Below are 14181 nucleotides of genomic sequence, written 5' to 3'. Positions count from 1 at the left end.
AAATGCACGGAGGAAGGAAAGGTGGACAAATGTGTGTACTTCCCATCGTTCCCATGCTCGCTGAAGCGCCGTGTGTTGCAACTTGCAACTTGCAGCTCCCATAGACACTAGCGACAGAGTTTCCTCTAGTGTATATTGAGAAACTCTATGGCCGTAGCCCACAATTCACTGCGTGAGCCACGATTTTCATATCCACCTATTCGCATCTCTGCCGACACGTCGTGAGGACGTCTTTCGTGAGACTACTCCGGTGCTCTAGCTTCGTCACTGCGACAGCGATCAGTCTGCGGAGTGAGATAATCTCTTTTGCACGCGGTGTTCTGCTGAGTGAACGCGCTGGTCGTTCAAAGTGTGCTTTTTGAGCGCGCGACGCTGTAACTAGCACAGAGACGCCGACACGCTGGTTTCGCTTTGGCGCTCGCTAGTGTATCGTGAAATGTTCACAAACATCGACTTCCGTGGCGTTGCGCGGGGGCCGTGCACCTACAGTAATTGCGAGTGCGACAGCTACGAGCGCTCGGATTCCTGTGACGCGAACACTTCGCAAAATGCGACGCTGCAGTGCGGATGGTGTTGCTATTGCGGACATCCGCCTGTCTCTCACAGACGTATTGGTGAGTATAATCTGTTAATTCTGAGAGATTACCGAGCCGCAGTTCAACATTCACCGAAATCGCCGCTGCGTACGCCAATGTCGACTACGGCTATCTCATGTCAATCTGTTTAAACGGTTGTACTTGCTGTAATCGTTCAGACATCTTACGCTGCTTCTGCATGCAAACGGTTGATTTTGCACACAGAGATGTATGTAAGTACAACGGCTAGAAATGGTATGCACCTAGAATGATTTATTGTTTCATAATTTGCAGGTGTGGGTTTTGCTTGTGCATTTTTGTGCAGTGTTTTGCATTTTGTGTTTGCAAGCTACGACATTCTTTCATACCTTGGGTTAATGCATGCCCCTAGCAACATGACTTGCAGTACAAATTTCTTCATGTATGCTGACCTTACACAGACCTTAGATGTGCACTATTTTAACGACTTGATTAGACAGCTGTGTATTTAAAATGTTGTTGAAGTGTCAGCAGTTCAACAGTGTTCAGTTTTAGACATTTTTTTGTATATCTTTTGTCACATTCCTGCTAATATTGCTATTATTAAAGCTCAAAATGATACAGCCTTCAGGACGTCAATGCAAGATGTTACAAGTTCTCTAAATAGGGCTTGTATAAGTATAAATAAGTGTCACAGAGTCTCATTTCCATGACTTTTCAATTTGTGGCTGAGGAGGGACCATAAAATGAATGTTATGTATTCTTTACGATGTCTTACCAAATTTTGGAAGCATATGCAGTGCTTTGTAAACTGTTCTGCTGTACAATGGCCTAACTCATTTTACACGAACCTTGTAGATGCCAGCTTCAAGAATGTATTGTTGCAGCCGTTCTTTCCTAGCCTATGGGCTTAATTCACTTGAGTCGTTCCTTGAGTGTAAGTTCGCTTTGAGGCACCATTAAAGATAAGACAAGGGAAAGTGTTTTTAATCCGGAAATATAGACCCCAGAAATCTTTGGTGGGATTCTTCTGGAAAGTGTAACAAATTGTTTTACAGCCTATAAGCAAGCTAACATGAGCGGTGACAGTAGAGTAACCAAAAATGTTTCTTCAGGAAGGCATGCCCTTGATCCTGAAGCAGGGGCTGGAAAGTATTTGTTTATTATTTTCAAAAGTTTGCCTTTAAGCACAGAGAAATCAGGGGTCAGAGATAGCTCAAACAGATCCGATTCATGCAGGAAATCTAGCTTATCAAGTGGGTTGTCGACCCTGATGACATGTGGCACGGAGGTGGTGAAGCCATCTTAAATGCAAGCTTGTACAATTCCACAAAAAGCTTGTCACTTTCACATTGTGTATTATGGTTTCACACAATGACCATGATTCACCAGTGGGGTCACAATACTCTTACTGCCAGGTAGTGGTCATACATGGAGGGAGCATAACTCCGACACTCCGTAACGCAACTCCCTCTCGGCTGTTTACACCACCATAAATTTATTTACACGGAGGTATAAAAGTGCAAGTAGTATTGCGTTTCTTTTTCACGTGGCAAAGGTTGTCGGCATCTTAAAAAAAGATGCAGAAGGGGGGTGGAGTATAATTTGTGGGTGGGTTGCTAAATCACTTATTTGCACAAGACGCCCATTGAACACGATTGTATAACATCGTTTTATGCCAGGCACTCTATCATAGGCGAAACTTGTTGCATTCAGACCAAGAAAGAAGAAAGCGGTCAGGTCTGCGTGGCGAGAAAATGCTTAGCTTGGAACTGCTGCAACTAAGCCCAGCTCAAGAACAAGATCGTGAAACTGTCTTGATGTAATTCAGGCACTACAACACGTCATTACTCTTTGTAATGTCCTGTTGTATTTTTTTCATGCAAACTTAATTGACCAAGACAATAGACTCAGAGTAGTCACCTCCAGGCTCGTGTCAGCAAGTGTCCTCGTCATGCTGCAGCGCCCACATATTCCTCATTGTGTTAGCATATTTCGCCATTTGAACCATGTAGAGATCCACTCCACACATATCGCATCACTTTCATGATTATATTAGTCATATTGTGAGCGCAGTCACCGACTCTTCTTTATCAATTGGACGTGTCATCATCATTTGTATAATTTCCTCATCTGTAGAGATTATCATCAGTGTGTGCCAGCTCGAGCTCATCTCAAATAAAGCTCTTCCTCATAAGTGGTGGACGCTGCTTCTCGATCTCCAAGTCCTCTCGCACATTACCACTGGAGCTCCGCTCGGGTCGTCGTCTACTACCACCTGCCATGGCAGTGCGAGACAATCCTGGTCCATCCAACACCACCAGCCCAGTGCAGCCTCCGCTGTCAACCCTGGCCATCCACAGCCACCAGTGTGATCTGCCAGTATTCTCGGGTCTAAAAAGGGGATGACATTGAAGATTGGCACACACTGATGATGATATCTACAGATGAGGAAATTATACAAATGATGACATGTCCAATTGATAAAGAAGAGTCTGTGAGCGCTGTCACCGACTCTTCTTTATCAATTGAACGTGTAATCATCATTTGTATAATTTCCTGATGATGATCTCTACAGATGAGTAAATTATACAAATGATGATAACACGTCCAATTCAATAAGAAGAGTCGGTGACTGCACCCACAATATATATTTTGCACACATTCAGTGCCAAGGATATCTTAGGCCTTTTTAGAGCCATTTTACATTTACCCTTTGCCACTGACCATAACATTTGTAACGCTTTTATAGTCTTGGCACTCATTGGCCATAACTGCTTCACATGCCAGTAAGCAAAATGTACCATGATCGTCATCAAAATTATGTGCTACTTTCTTTTTTGCATGTTCAGGGAAATAGAGGCAGTTTACTTTGTTAACTAGTTGATTCTCTGTCACTCAGAACTGTACATTTCCTGTTCTTGAAGCTGTGTCAAAACTTGTGCACTGTTTTGTATTTCAAACCTGGCAAGCTTTATTCTTGTTCTGTTTGACCCAGACAACGTGGACCACAGTCACTTCCAGCCTGCTTGCTTGGCTTTGGAAGCTGCTCCGTCACCGCCGCCTCTGCCCTTATTGATGGATGGTAAGCACTTTCAAATTAGCCATGCAGCAGTCCCCTTCTAACGGCATCCTCACAACGCTGTTTGAAAATTTTCAGGGACAGAGATTTCCGTGGAACCGCCGCTGCTGGAAGAAGACATGCAAGTCGTGGAAAATGTTAACATAAAAACAGAGCCGGAACCAGCATCCGAGGAGGGCCTGCAAGTGGGCCAAGCCTTCAGCTGGCATAGACAGCCCGTAAGCCTGCTCGTAGATGCTGCATCGAAGAAGCTGCAATTGATAGATCTTTACAGATGCTGTGCACAAGGCTATTATTAGTATTTGTACATTACGATCTGTAAAACTTGGGTACAGTCTCATTATTTTTTATGCCCGTGTTGGAATGTAGCATTGAATGAAAGCATGTTGGACACTCACCGACAATATCAAATGTGATTGGAATCTCGAAGAATGTACAATGATGAGCGGTCGTTTACTGGGAAGTGTCAGTGGAGACGGCCTTTTGAGAAGCGGGCATAATATTTGACGTGTAGCATACATATCATATGCATGATGAACGGTGACAAGTGAGCATACGCACAGGTCGATGAAAAATTGTAGCACTCACTCGGACTCTCATTGTAAATACATTTCGTGCTTAAAGCTCACTTCGACCAAGACTCGCCAAAATTTTCCGCAACCAGACTTGTGTGGACTCTGACACAAAAAAATTTTTGACAGGCAATCCCACTCGGACTCAAGCTCACCAAAATACTAATTACCTGGACTATCTGGACTCGGTCTCGTGGCTTGATTTGAGTCTGAGTGAATACGCCGACATATGGGCATATGTATAGTTTGCGCAAATGGGGATGTATACTGTTAGCAGCCTAGTAGTGTTACCTAGTCAGCTGAATAGTCGGCTGAAGCCCTCGGAAAGTACACAGAGGCAGAGCAAGAAAGTGCACATTTACTACGCGTAGTTGCAGGCTCGATAGCCAGCTGCCATGAGCGTGTGCCCCCGAGCTACGTATTGTCTTCGCTGAAGCCAGAGCGATTCCGACAAGGTTTTAATAGAAAAGTACGCCGACTGCTTGGCTAGTTACTTGTATTGAAGGGACACTGAAGTCAAATAACAATTCATGTCAGAGTGAAAGCTCAATGTATGACAACATCTAAAACGACTATATTATCAACAGTGGTGCCTTACTTACCGAGAAATTAGGGTAAATGCCCAAGAATACATGCGCTAAAGTAAGATATTCTCAAAATGATACCAATCACATCAGACAAACCGCCTACAATTAATCACTAGTAATTGATCTAGCTGCACTAATTGAAGAATATTCCGTGCATCATGAGATGCAATAAAATGCTGCTTGTTCGTTTTTATTTGATTCATGGAATAAACAACCGCCGAACGTTATTAAGGGAAATGGCATAAGTGGTTCGAAAATTGAATTTTCACGTGGTTATACGGGCAGGTCGATCACGCCATCTCGGAGCCAATGTACTCATTGTTGAAGGCAATGCCTTTTTTTTTGGCTATGAAGCATAGAGCAAACTTAGTCATTGAATATGCAGTGGAGTCCCTTTAAAAGTCTGTGAAAACTTATGAACTAGTTTCAAGAGCCTTGTTCGTACAGTCATGACAAATATGAGTGGAAACACTGAAGTCTTAATGTGGAAATATATGAGTGCACAAGGTAAAATAAAATGCACTTGAAGGAAAGACGCTCACTTACAACTGAACTTTTATGAGAAAACACTCATTGCACGAGAACACAAACGTGCAGGCGCAACCAACTATCGCTTCAAAGCTCCACCCTCTCCCCTCTTCCCCCCCAAAAAAAGAAGGTATACGTTAATCTACTTCAATACCTCAAAAAAAGACACCTCTTTTTCACTTATTGCTACCGAAGGAGCACTGATACACGTGCTCGCATTTGCCCTAATCTGTTCTGCTTCCATGATTTCTCTGGTCAGTTTATGTTTTGATTTGCCCAGAATTCTCGTGCTGCCAAACTGCGGATTGCACCCACAATCCCTGCAGTGCATTGACAAGTGCGCGCCACCTGCGAGAACCTTTAAGGGCGTCGCATGTTCTCGGAGTCGATCATTTAAACAACGACCCGTCTGGCTGATGTACACTTTTCCGCTGCTCAAGGGGATTATGTACACAACCCCTGAATTACACAGTACAAACAGTGTGGAATGTTTTTTAGTGCAACTGCTCTTGTTCATTCTTCCACGATTTCCTATTATGGGGCACAGTTTTGCCAGTTTGCAGGGAGCCGTGAGAACAACGCGTACTCCGTGCTTGCGCCCAATCTTCATCAAGGAGTGCGAAATCTTGTGCACATAGGGCATAGCTGCAACCGTTTTTGTTGGCCTCGTTCCCACCTTGTTGGTGGTACTTAACCTCTTTAACTTTTAACATGGGACTGCCTACAGCCACAAGCAAGCTATCCGGGTAACCCGAACTGAGTAGGCGTCTTACTTAATTCCGGAAACTGCAGTCCATTTTGTGTGGACATGATTTGCTGAGTGAACTAAGGCAGGAATTAGCTATCTCCCTTTTCACTAGCTTGCTGTGAGAAGAGGAGAGTCAAAGGTTAACAGGCCCTTCTTTGACCGCGGGGAAAACTCTCAGCAAACGTGACCAACTGCACTAAAATCAATGTTAAGGTCTAAAAAACTGCAAAGCATCTTTGTTCATGTGCGAATGACAATGAACTTGTGCATTGTTTGAAACAATCCAAAATGTTGGTTACTATTGAAGTAGGTGAACAGTTATCCTCTATCTTTAACATCACTAGGAAGTCGTCAACATATCTGTAGACATTAACTACAGATTGTCCCACTAGCTCATGTTGTAGCTTCCGGTCAAACTTTGCTAAGAATATTTCACAAAGCACAGGGGCCACACAGGACCCAATGCATATGCCCCTCCTTTGGACAACTGTCAAATCATCAAACTTCACAACAGTTGCACACAGGTAGCACTGAAGTAGCTCCATGAAAGAAAACTTTAAACCATTCAGTGGGACACCTTCCAAGGTCAAATCAAGAGCGGTTATTCTCCTATCAGAGATGGGACTGGGAAGTCTTTCAAAAACCGTGAAGTCTTGCAAAGGTGACGTTCTAGAAGTATTCTTTTTAGCCAAAACACATAGTCATGTGTCCCCTACGAGCCATTGTCACTGAAAAAGGATGTTGACAGCATCTCGTGAGCTCCTACCTGCAACGACACCTGAACCTATTGGCTCCTGATGACCCCTTTAAACTGAAGTGTTCGGACGTACTAGTGAAAGACCTGTTGTCAGACGTGTGGTGCTAGTTATGGCTTTTCGGTTGATGCCGAAGAATTGTTTCACTCTGTCCCGCACAATGAACTGTTTATTGCTACATGGGAGGCCATTGACTTTTTCGGGGTAGTAAACTTTCAAAACAACGCACTATTGAATGTAAATAACTTCATGGAGCTACTTCAGTGCTACCTAGGTGCAACCGTTGTGAAGTTTGATGATTTGACAGTTGTCTAAAGGAAGAGCATATGCATTGGGTTCTGTGTGGCCCCTGTGCTTCGTGATATATTCTTAGCAGAGTTTAACCGGAAGCTACAACATGAGCTCATGGGACAACCTGTAGTTAATGTCTGCAGATATGTTGACTACTTCCTAGTGATGTTAAACATTGAGGATAACTGTTCACCCACATCAGTAGTAAACAACATTTTGGATTGTTTTAAACAATGCACCAGTTCATTATCATTCACACATGAACAACCAGACAGAGAGACTTCGCAGTTTTATATCTTAATATTGATTTTAGTCAGTTGGTCATGTTTGCTGGGAGTTTTCCTCGCGGTCAAAGAAGGGCCTGTTATCCTTTGACTCTTCTCTTCTCACAGCAAGCTAGTGAAAAGGGAGATAGCTAATTCCTGCCTTAGTTCACTCAGCAAATCATGTCCACACAAAATGGAATGCAGTTTCCGGAATTAAGTAAGGCGCCTACTCAGTTCGGGTTACCCGGATAGCTTGCTTGTGGCTGTAGGCAGTACCATGTTAAAAGTGAAAGAGGTTAAGTACAACCAACACGGTGGAAACGAGGCCTACAAAAACGGTTGTAGCTATGCCCTATGTGCACAAGATTTCGCACTCCTTGATGAAGATTGGGCGCAAGCACGGAGTACGCGTTGTTCTCACGGCTCCCTGCAAACTGGCAAAACTGTGCGCCATAATAGGAAATCGTGGAAGAGTGAACAAGAGCAGTTGCACTAAAAACATGCCACGCTGTTTGTACTGTGTATTTCAGGGGTTGTGTACATAATCCCTTTGAGCAGCGGAAAAGTGTACATCGGCCAGACGGGTTGTTGTTTAAATGATCGACTCCGAGAACATGCGACGCCCTTAAAGGTTCTCGCAGGGGGCGCGCACTTGTCAATGCACTGCAGGGATTGTGGGTGCAATCCGCAGTTTGGCAGCACGAGAATTCTGGGCAAATCAAAACATAAACTGACCAGAGAAATCATGGAAGCAGAACAGATTAGGGCAAATGCAAGCATGCGTATCAGTGCTCTTTCGGTAGCAATAAGTGAAAAAGAGGTGTCTTTTTTTGAGCTGTTGAAGTCGATTAACGTATATATTCTTTTTTTGGGGGGGTGGGGAGAGAAAGATGGGAGGGGGAACCTTGAAGTGATAGTTGGTTGCACGTTTGTGTTTTCGTGCAATGAATATTTTCTAATGAAAGTTCAGTTGTAAGTGAGCGTCTTTCCTGTCAAGTGCATTCATTTCCTTGTACCTCGTGCGCTCATATATTTCCACATTATGTTTTACCAACTGGCTCAGCATTCCACTTCATTAAACACTGAAGTCGCCTCTGAAAAGCCATAGTGGCTGAGCGCAGTAGCTGCCAAATCGTTTTTAATAGAAATTTTTAAGGGGAACGGTGCCTCTTGCAATCACTATTTCACATGCTTGTCAGTCCACCTTGAGTGATCACAATGTAAATACGAGCTTGGTGTTCTCTTTCATGTTGCTCATGACTGCACTGTCTTTGTGCCTGCCACAACTCCTAGATATTTGCAGCAGTGCGCTTCTTGAACGACAAGTCGGTTGCGGTGGTGCCACTGGAATGGATTAAGGGTAGCCAGTGCATGTGGCCACACTTTCTGTCATCTTCAGACATCGCCGAGGCTGCCCAGCGTGCCGACAGTCCTGACTCATCTTTTATTCGCCGCAACGTCCAGGTCCTCAAACTTACATGTATGTACAGGCAAGCGTATGTACTATAATGAATATGGGCATAACAACGTAAATTAAGAATAGTGTAATGAACATTAGTACAGTTAGTGAATGTCTGCTTATAGTGAAACACTAGATGTGATGAAGTTATTTTTAAGAGGCCCTACAATCTTCTCTTTTCTACCTTCTGTAGCACTGAAGCGAAGAAGTGAAGGAAACGCCATGCTTAATTTTCATTGCTGGAGCCCTGAAATGTAATTATGCGAGTATAAACACAATTTAAAATGCTAGTAAAAGAGTTCATATTTCCCGAGTTCTAGGAATTTATGTACTGTATTTAATGTGGGCATAACATCGTAAATTAGCAATAGTGCAATGAACATTGATACAGCTTAGGAAAGTCCACTTATAGTGAACCACTAGGTATGATGAAGTTATTTTCAAGAGGCCTTTCCAATGTTCTCTCTTCTACCTTCTGTAGCACTGAAGCGAAGAAGCGAAGGAAACGCCTTGCTTAATTTTCATTTCAGAAGTCCTGAAATGTAATTATGCGAGTATAAACACAATTTAAAATGCTAGTAAAAGAGTTTATATTTCTTGAGTTCTAGGAATTTATGTACTGTAATTAATGTGGGCATAACGTCGTAAATTAGGAATAGTGCAATGAACATTGATACAGCTTAGCAAATGTCCGCTTATAGTGAAACACTAGATATGATGAAGCTATTTTCAAGAGGCCCTGCTATGTTCTCTTTTCTACCTTCTGTAGCACTGAAGCGAAGAAGCAAAGGAAATGCCATGCTTAATTTTCATCACATAAGCCCTTATTTGTCATATGCAAATTAAACACAATTTAATATGCAAGTAGAAGAGTTAATATTCCCCGAGTTTTAGGGATTTATGCTAAGTTGTGTATTGTTGTGTTGTTAAATGCTGTGTAATAAATGTCGTACGATCTCTTTCAAACAGACACTGCCGCATGTTTACATCTGTGTTGTTGCTTTTCCTTTTCCTGTTTTTTTCTCTTGAAGCCATAGTTTTCTTTGTTTTGTATTGTATCATACATGTTATTTGCAATTATGTAAATTGCGAATGACATATCGCACTGCTTCAGCTTTTACCCGGGTGATGTCTAGTCATGCACCTTTCGGGCCTTTCGATGAATCTCGTAAGACAGTTGTATGTTGCCTTGAATAAAGTCTGAATGAATAAATTTATTATGATGAGGTTTGGCTGGAGCCGTGTTTTCTTAATCTGTTCATTGTTTTGGTGCTAAAAGGCGCAGGTAACTTGAAATTGTTTAACACTACCTTGCAAGTGTCAAATTCACGAGGGTGTTTTCACCCTGTCAGTGCTCATGAACAGTACTTACAATGCTGTTTCTCCTGTGGGTTACATTCACTGTGCTTGCCTTTACACTCAAACCTCATTACAACAGTCACATCTGCCATGAAAGTACTTTACTATATACGAAAATTAGTTTTTAAAAAATTAGTTTTTAAACATATATTTTTAACTCTGCATCTAAGACAAAGCCATTCTTCACTTATGTACATCGCTATGACCGATGATTCGTTGTAGCTGGTTTATTATATTGAGGTTTGAACACATTTTGTAAATGTATTATTGGGCTACTGCTTCTGCCATTTATGTTGATTTGCTATGCATCCTGTAAGTTGTCAATACATGAAAGCAAATAAATTACCATGAGAGAGAGGCAAGTAAATATATTGATGAGATATTGTTTACAGTATTCTACCAGACCCGAGTTTTCATGTTCAAGTACTCTGAATACTTTTTTTGATGTTAGTTTTTCAGATTTGAGAGTTTATTTGAAATTTTTATTTGCGAAATTTATGTTCATTAAGCCTTTCGTGTTTTACATCAGTGGGCCCTGCTACCACAGAAAGACAACTGGTACTGCTTTTTCCAGTCCTTTCTCCAATTTATAATGGTGTTGATATCGTACTGCATTAGAAGAGTCAGACAAGTTGTATAATATGTAGATTTGACATAGTGAGTAGTTCCTTAAAAGAACCATTGTTGAGGCATGCTGGTACAGCTGAAACTGGTAGACGATTAGGTAGAGGCATTAGGTTAAAAATTTGTAGCAAATCACTTCATGTCATGCAGGAAAAGGGTGATCAAATTTCACCAATAGGGGGCGTAAAAGCACACACAACGTTGCAGGTCAGTGAGGGTAAAATGTCAAAGTTGTCACCCTAGTGTATACAAGAAAGATTAATAATGCGGGAAAATACATAGTAGGTTGTGTGCACCTGAAACCGTCTTCTTTAAGTGTCAGAGTTACTGTTGTGTGGGGCATCCGCGTACTGCTAGACCCTCACAGTGTTCTTGAATCAATGGTGCAGATTCATACGACAGGGCACATACCTGGTTGCAAAGGGAAACAGAAGGCAGCCTTGAGGCATTGACTGACGAAGGTGAGTGCGCATGCCTTTTGCACGCTTATGTTAGAGTTCGGAAATGAAAGGCAAAGTGCCCTTTATGATAGTTATAGCGCGAGAACAGAGTGACAACAAAGCGACAAGAACCTAGCCCAAACCTTTACACTTCTAAAGTGCCCTCCTTGCACAACACAAATACGATTATTTATGTTGTAGAGCTTTACGATCTGAGAATTTCCTAATTCAAATGTGGAAGCTGAAGAGAAAAACTAGAAACTTTTAATTTTGACTATGCAGGGGTAGAACAGCTGTCCTAATGGAGCCGATTTGATGCAATTCCCCATTTTTGTGCCGAGCTGAGCCAAAATGTCCAATCAACGTCAAAGTTTTCTCAATTTCACTTATTCTAGCGAGAAGGGATGCTGCGTTGGCCACCTGTAGTTTGCGTTATCAGTCAATTCAGGTGTGTACAATTTAACCCTAAACCACTGTGTAACATACATACTCATTAGGCCAGGACACTCGCAAAATGCGATTGACCAGATAAAATAACAATGCCGCGCACCCATCGGTCCGCTGCCCGCAGCTTATATCTATCGGTGGGACGACGCAACTTAGTTCGCAACACGTTGTGGGAAATATCAGTTTCATAATCGGCAAACGCGGCTATGGCATGTTTGGAATTAAATCTGGAAGCGTATACTGCTATGATTACGTTGCGGCAAACGAACTCGTCGTGTGGTGAATGCCCGCGTTGCCGACGGCCATGTGTATGGTTACCATAGCAACAACACATACGATTGGCCGTGAGATCGAGCAGAGTCGCCGCCTGGTGGCAACTGGCCGAAATGGTGAAGTGTGGATTGCTCCTTGCGTCGTCTGCTAGCCAGGTCGTGCACGTACGTCATGTTTATATGTGCACGTACGTCATGCACGTTCTCAAAGTGTGGCTTGTCCGGTCATGTCAGCACGAGTGTAACTGTTTTTATGCATGCCTGAAACAACATACGAAAGCATTTGGTCTTGCTCGGCTGCTAATTGATCGTAACAATTTCGGCGAGTTCAACTTTCCAGAATGCTGTTTATTGTCGTCGTACCCTCCATTCACCGGAACAATTTCAGAGTGGGTGCCGCTTTCTGTTTCAAGCACATCGCAAATGCTCCTGGCATCCTCCCAAACATGAGTACTACTATTAAATGCTGCGTGAATGTAGCATTATATATAGACTCGATTGTAAAAAAGAAAAAGAAAAAAAAACAGGCTGGAGGCAATGCACTTGCGCGCTGTTGGTAGGTCTACACCTACGACACTGTAGTTTATCAACCACGCGAGGGGTCTTAGTTGTGCTTATCTGGCCGTGGTACCACTATATAGAAATATTACTATCTCATAAACTGTGAGACTTTGGTACTTATACTGTACTTAAAACAGAGTTACTATGCGCAACCATTTGCTTATATTTAAGAACGCTCTAAAGAGCCCAGACTTTGAAACTTTGAAAATTAATTCAGAAGGCATGCCTTATATATAATATCGTACAATTTCACTGAAAATTTCACCTTTTTATGTTGTCTTCAGCGTTTGTGTGGCATTGTTAGTGGCTGACGAAAGGAAGTAGTAATTTCTTGTCTGGAAAAAAAAAAAACATGCTTGTCCCATTAATCAGGGCTTTGTTGTAGCATTGTCATGCACGTAATTTGTCGATAAAAGCTTTCTGCTGAACTCTTATATAATAATTCACTGCTGCAAGAATATGTGCAAATGGTAAACGCAATGTAGCACAAAGTGCCATCAGCCAGAGCTTTTGCCATTTTTAAAAGTCACACCTGACAATGACAATCCAAAATGTTGGTTACTATTGAAGTAGGTGAACAGTTATCCTCTATCTTTAACATCACTAGGAAGTCGTCAACATATCTGTAGACATTAACTACAGATTGTCCCACTAGCTCATGTTGTAGCTTCCGGTCAAACTTTGCTAAGAATATTTCACTAAGCACAGGGGCCACACAGGACCCAATGCATATGCCCCTCCTTTGCACAACTGTCAAATCATCAAACTTCCTAGTGATGTTAAACATTGAGGATAACTGTTCACCCACTTTAGTAGTAAACAACATTTTGGATTGTTTTAAACAATGCACCAGTTCATTATCATTCTTTAATCATATGGTGTAGTAGCGCAAATTCACGGGGACGAAGAGGACAAGAAAACACGACACTCGCTACGAGAAAAAGAAAAGAAGGATGCATTAGTCAGTCATCGGTTTCGTTAAGTAACCGAGAAGCCAGCTACCTCGAAGGATTTAATTGAGATCAGTGTTTGCATGTGTCATACTCTCCTTTTTGTCGTTTCAAAATTTTGTTTCAAACACGTGTGAATTGCCGCAAAATTTTTTGGTTTTTTTTTATTTGATGTTACCCAGGGCTGTTTTAGTTATGTCATCTAAAAGTGTCTAAGCTTAACTGCCGTGCACTATCACTTGAGTCTGCGCAAAAGCTTCTGTTGGCAATGATTCAGTGTTCGTAGTTCTTTTCTGTGTCGCTAGGGTTGTGGGTTATATATGAAGTGCTGCTTCTGCAAACCATATGGTTAAATGATGTCTCACCAACTAGCCCAGCTCTCAACCCTACTGAACTTCATTATCATTCACACATGAACAACCAGCCAGAGAGGCTTTGCAGTTTTATATCTTAATATTGATTTTAGTGCAGTTGGTCACGTTTGCTGGGAGTTTTCCCCGCTGTCAAAGAAGGGCCTGTTACCCTTTGACTCTTCTCTTCTCACAGCAAGCTAGTGAAAAGGGAGATAGCTAATTCCTGCCTTAGTTCACTCAGCAAATCATGTCCACACAAAATGGAATGCAGTTTCCAGAATTAAGTAAGGCGCTTACTCAGTTCGGGTTACCCGGATAGCTTGCTTGTGGCTG

At 42.3% G+C, this 14181-nt stretch overlaps 1 protein-coding gene across 3 annotated transcripts in view; it reads left to right on the top strand.

The window, feature by feature from the left end:
- The window catches only part of LOC119163861 (uncharacterized), a 58218-nt gene continuing 44037 nt past the window's right edge, over positions 1-14181 (top strand). For 2 of the 3 annotated variants that reach the window (XM_037415934.2, XM_037415935.2), the window contains exons 1-5: positions 5-614; positions 3553-3639; positions 3715-3854; positions 8677-8863; positions 11215-11286. In XM_037415934.2, coding sequence (XP_037271831.2) covers positions 437-614; positions 3553-3639; positions 3715-3854; positions 8677-8863; positions 11215-11286 — 664 coding nt within the window. In that variant the 5' untranslated portion in view covers positions 5-436. Of the gene's footprint in view, positions 615-3552; positions 3640-3714; positions 3855-8676; positions 8864-11214; positions 11287-14181 lie in introns of all 3 variants that reach the window. The other variant, XM_075872201.1, reaches the window with a different exon arrangement.

Source organism: Rhipicephalus microplus, chromosome 8, assembly GCF_043290135.1.
Source record: "Rhipicephalus microplus isolate Deutch F79 chromosome 8, USDA_Rmic, whole genome shotgun sequence".
Classification (NCBI taxonomy): Eukaryota; Metazoa; Arthropoda; class Arachnida; order Ixodida; family Ixodidae; genus Rhipicephalus; species Rhipicephalus microplus.
This window is presented reverse-complemented; position numbering and strand designations above follow the sequence as displayed.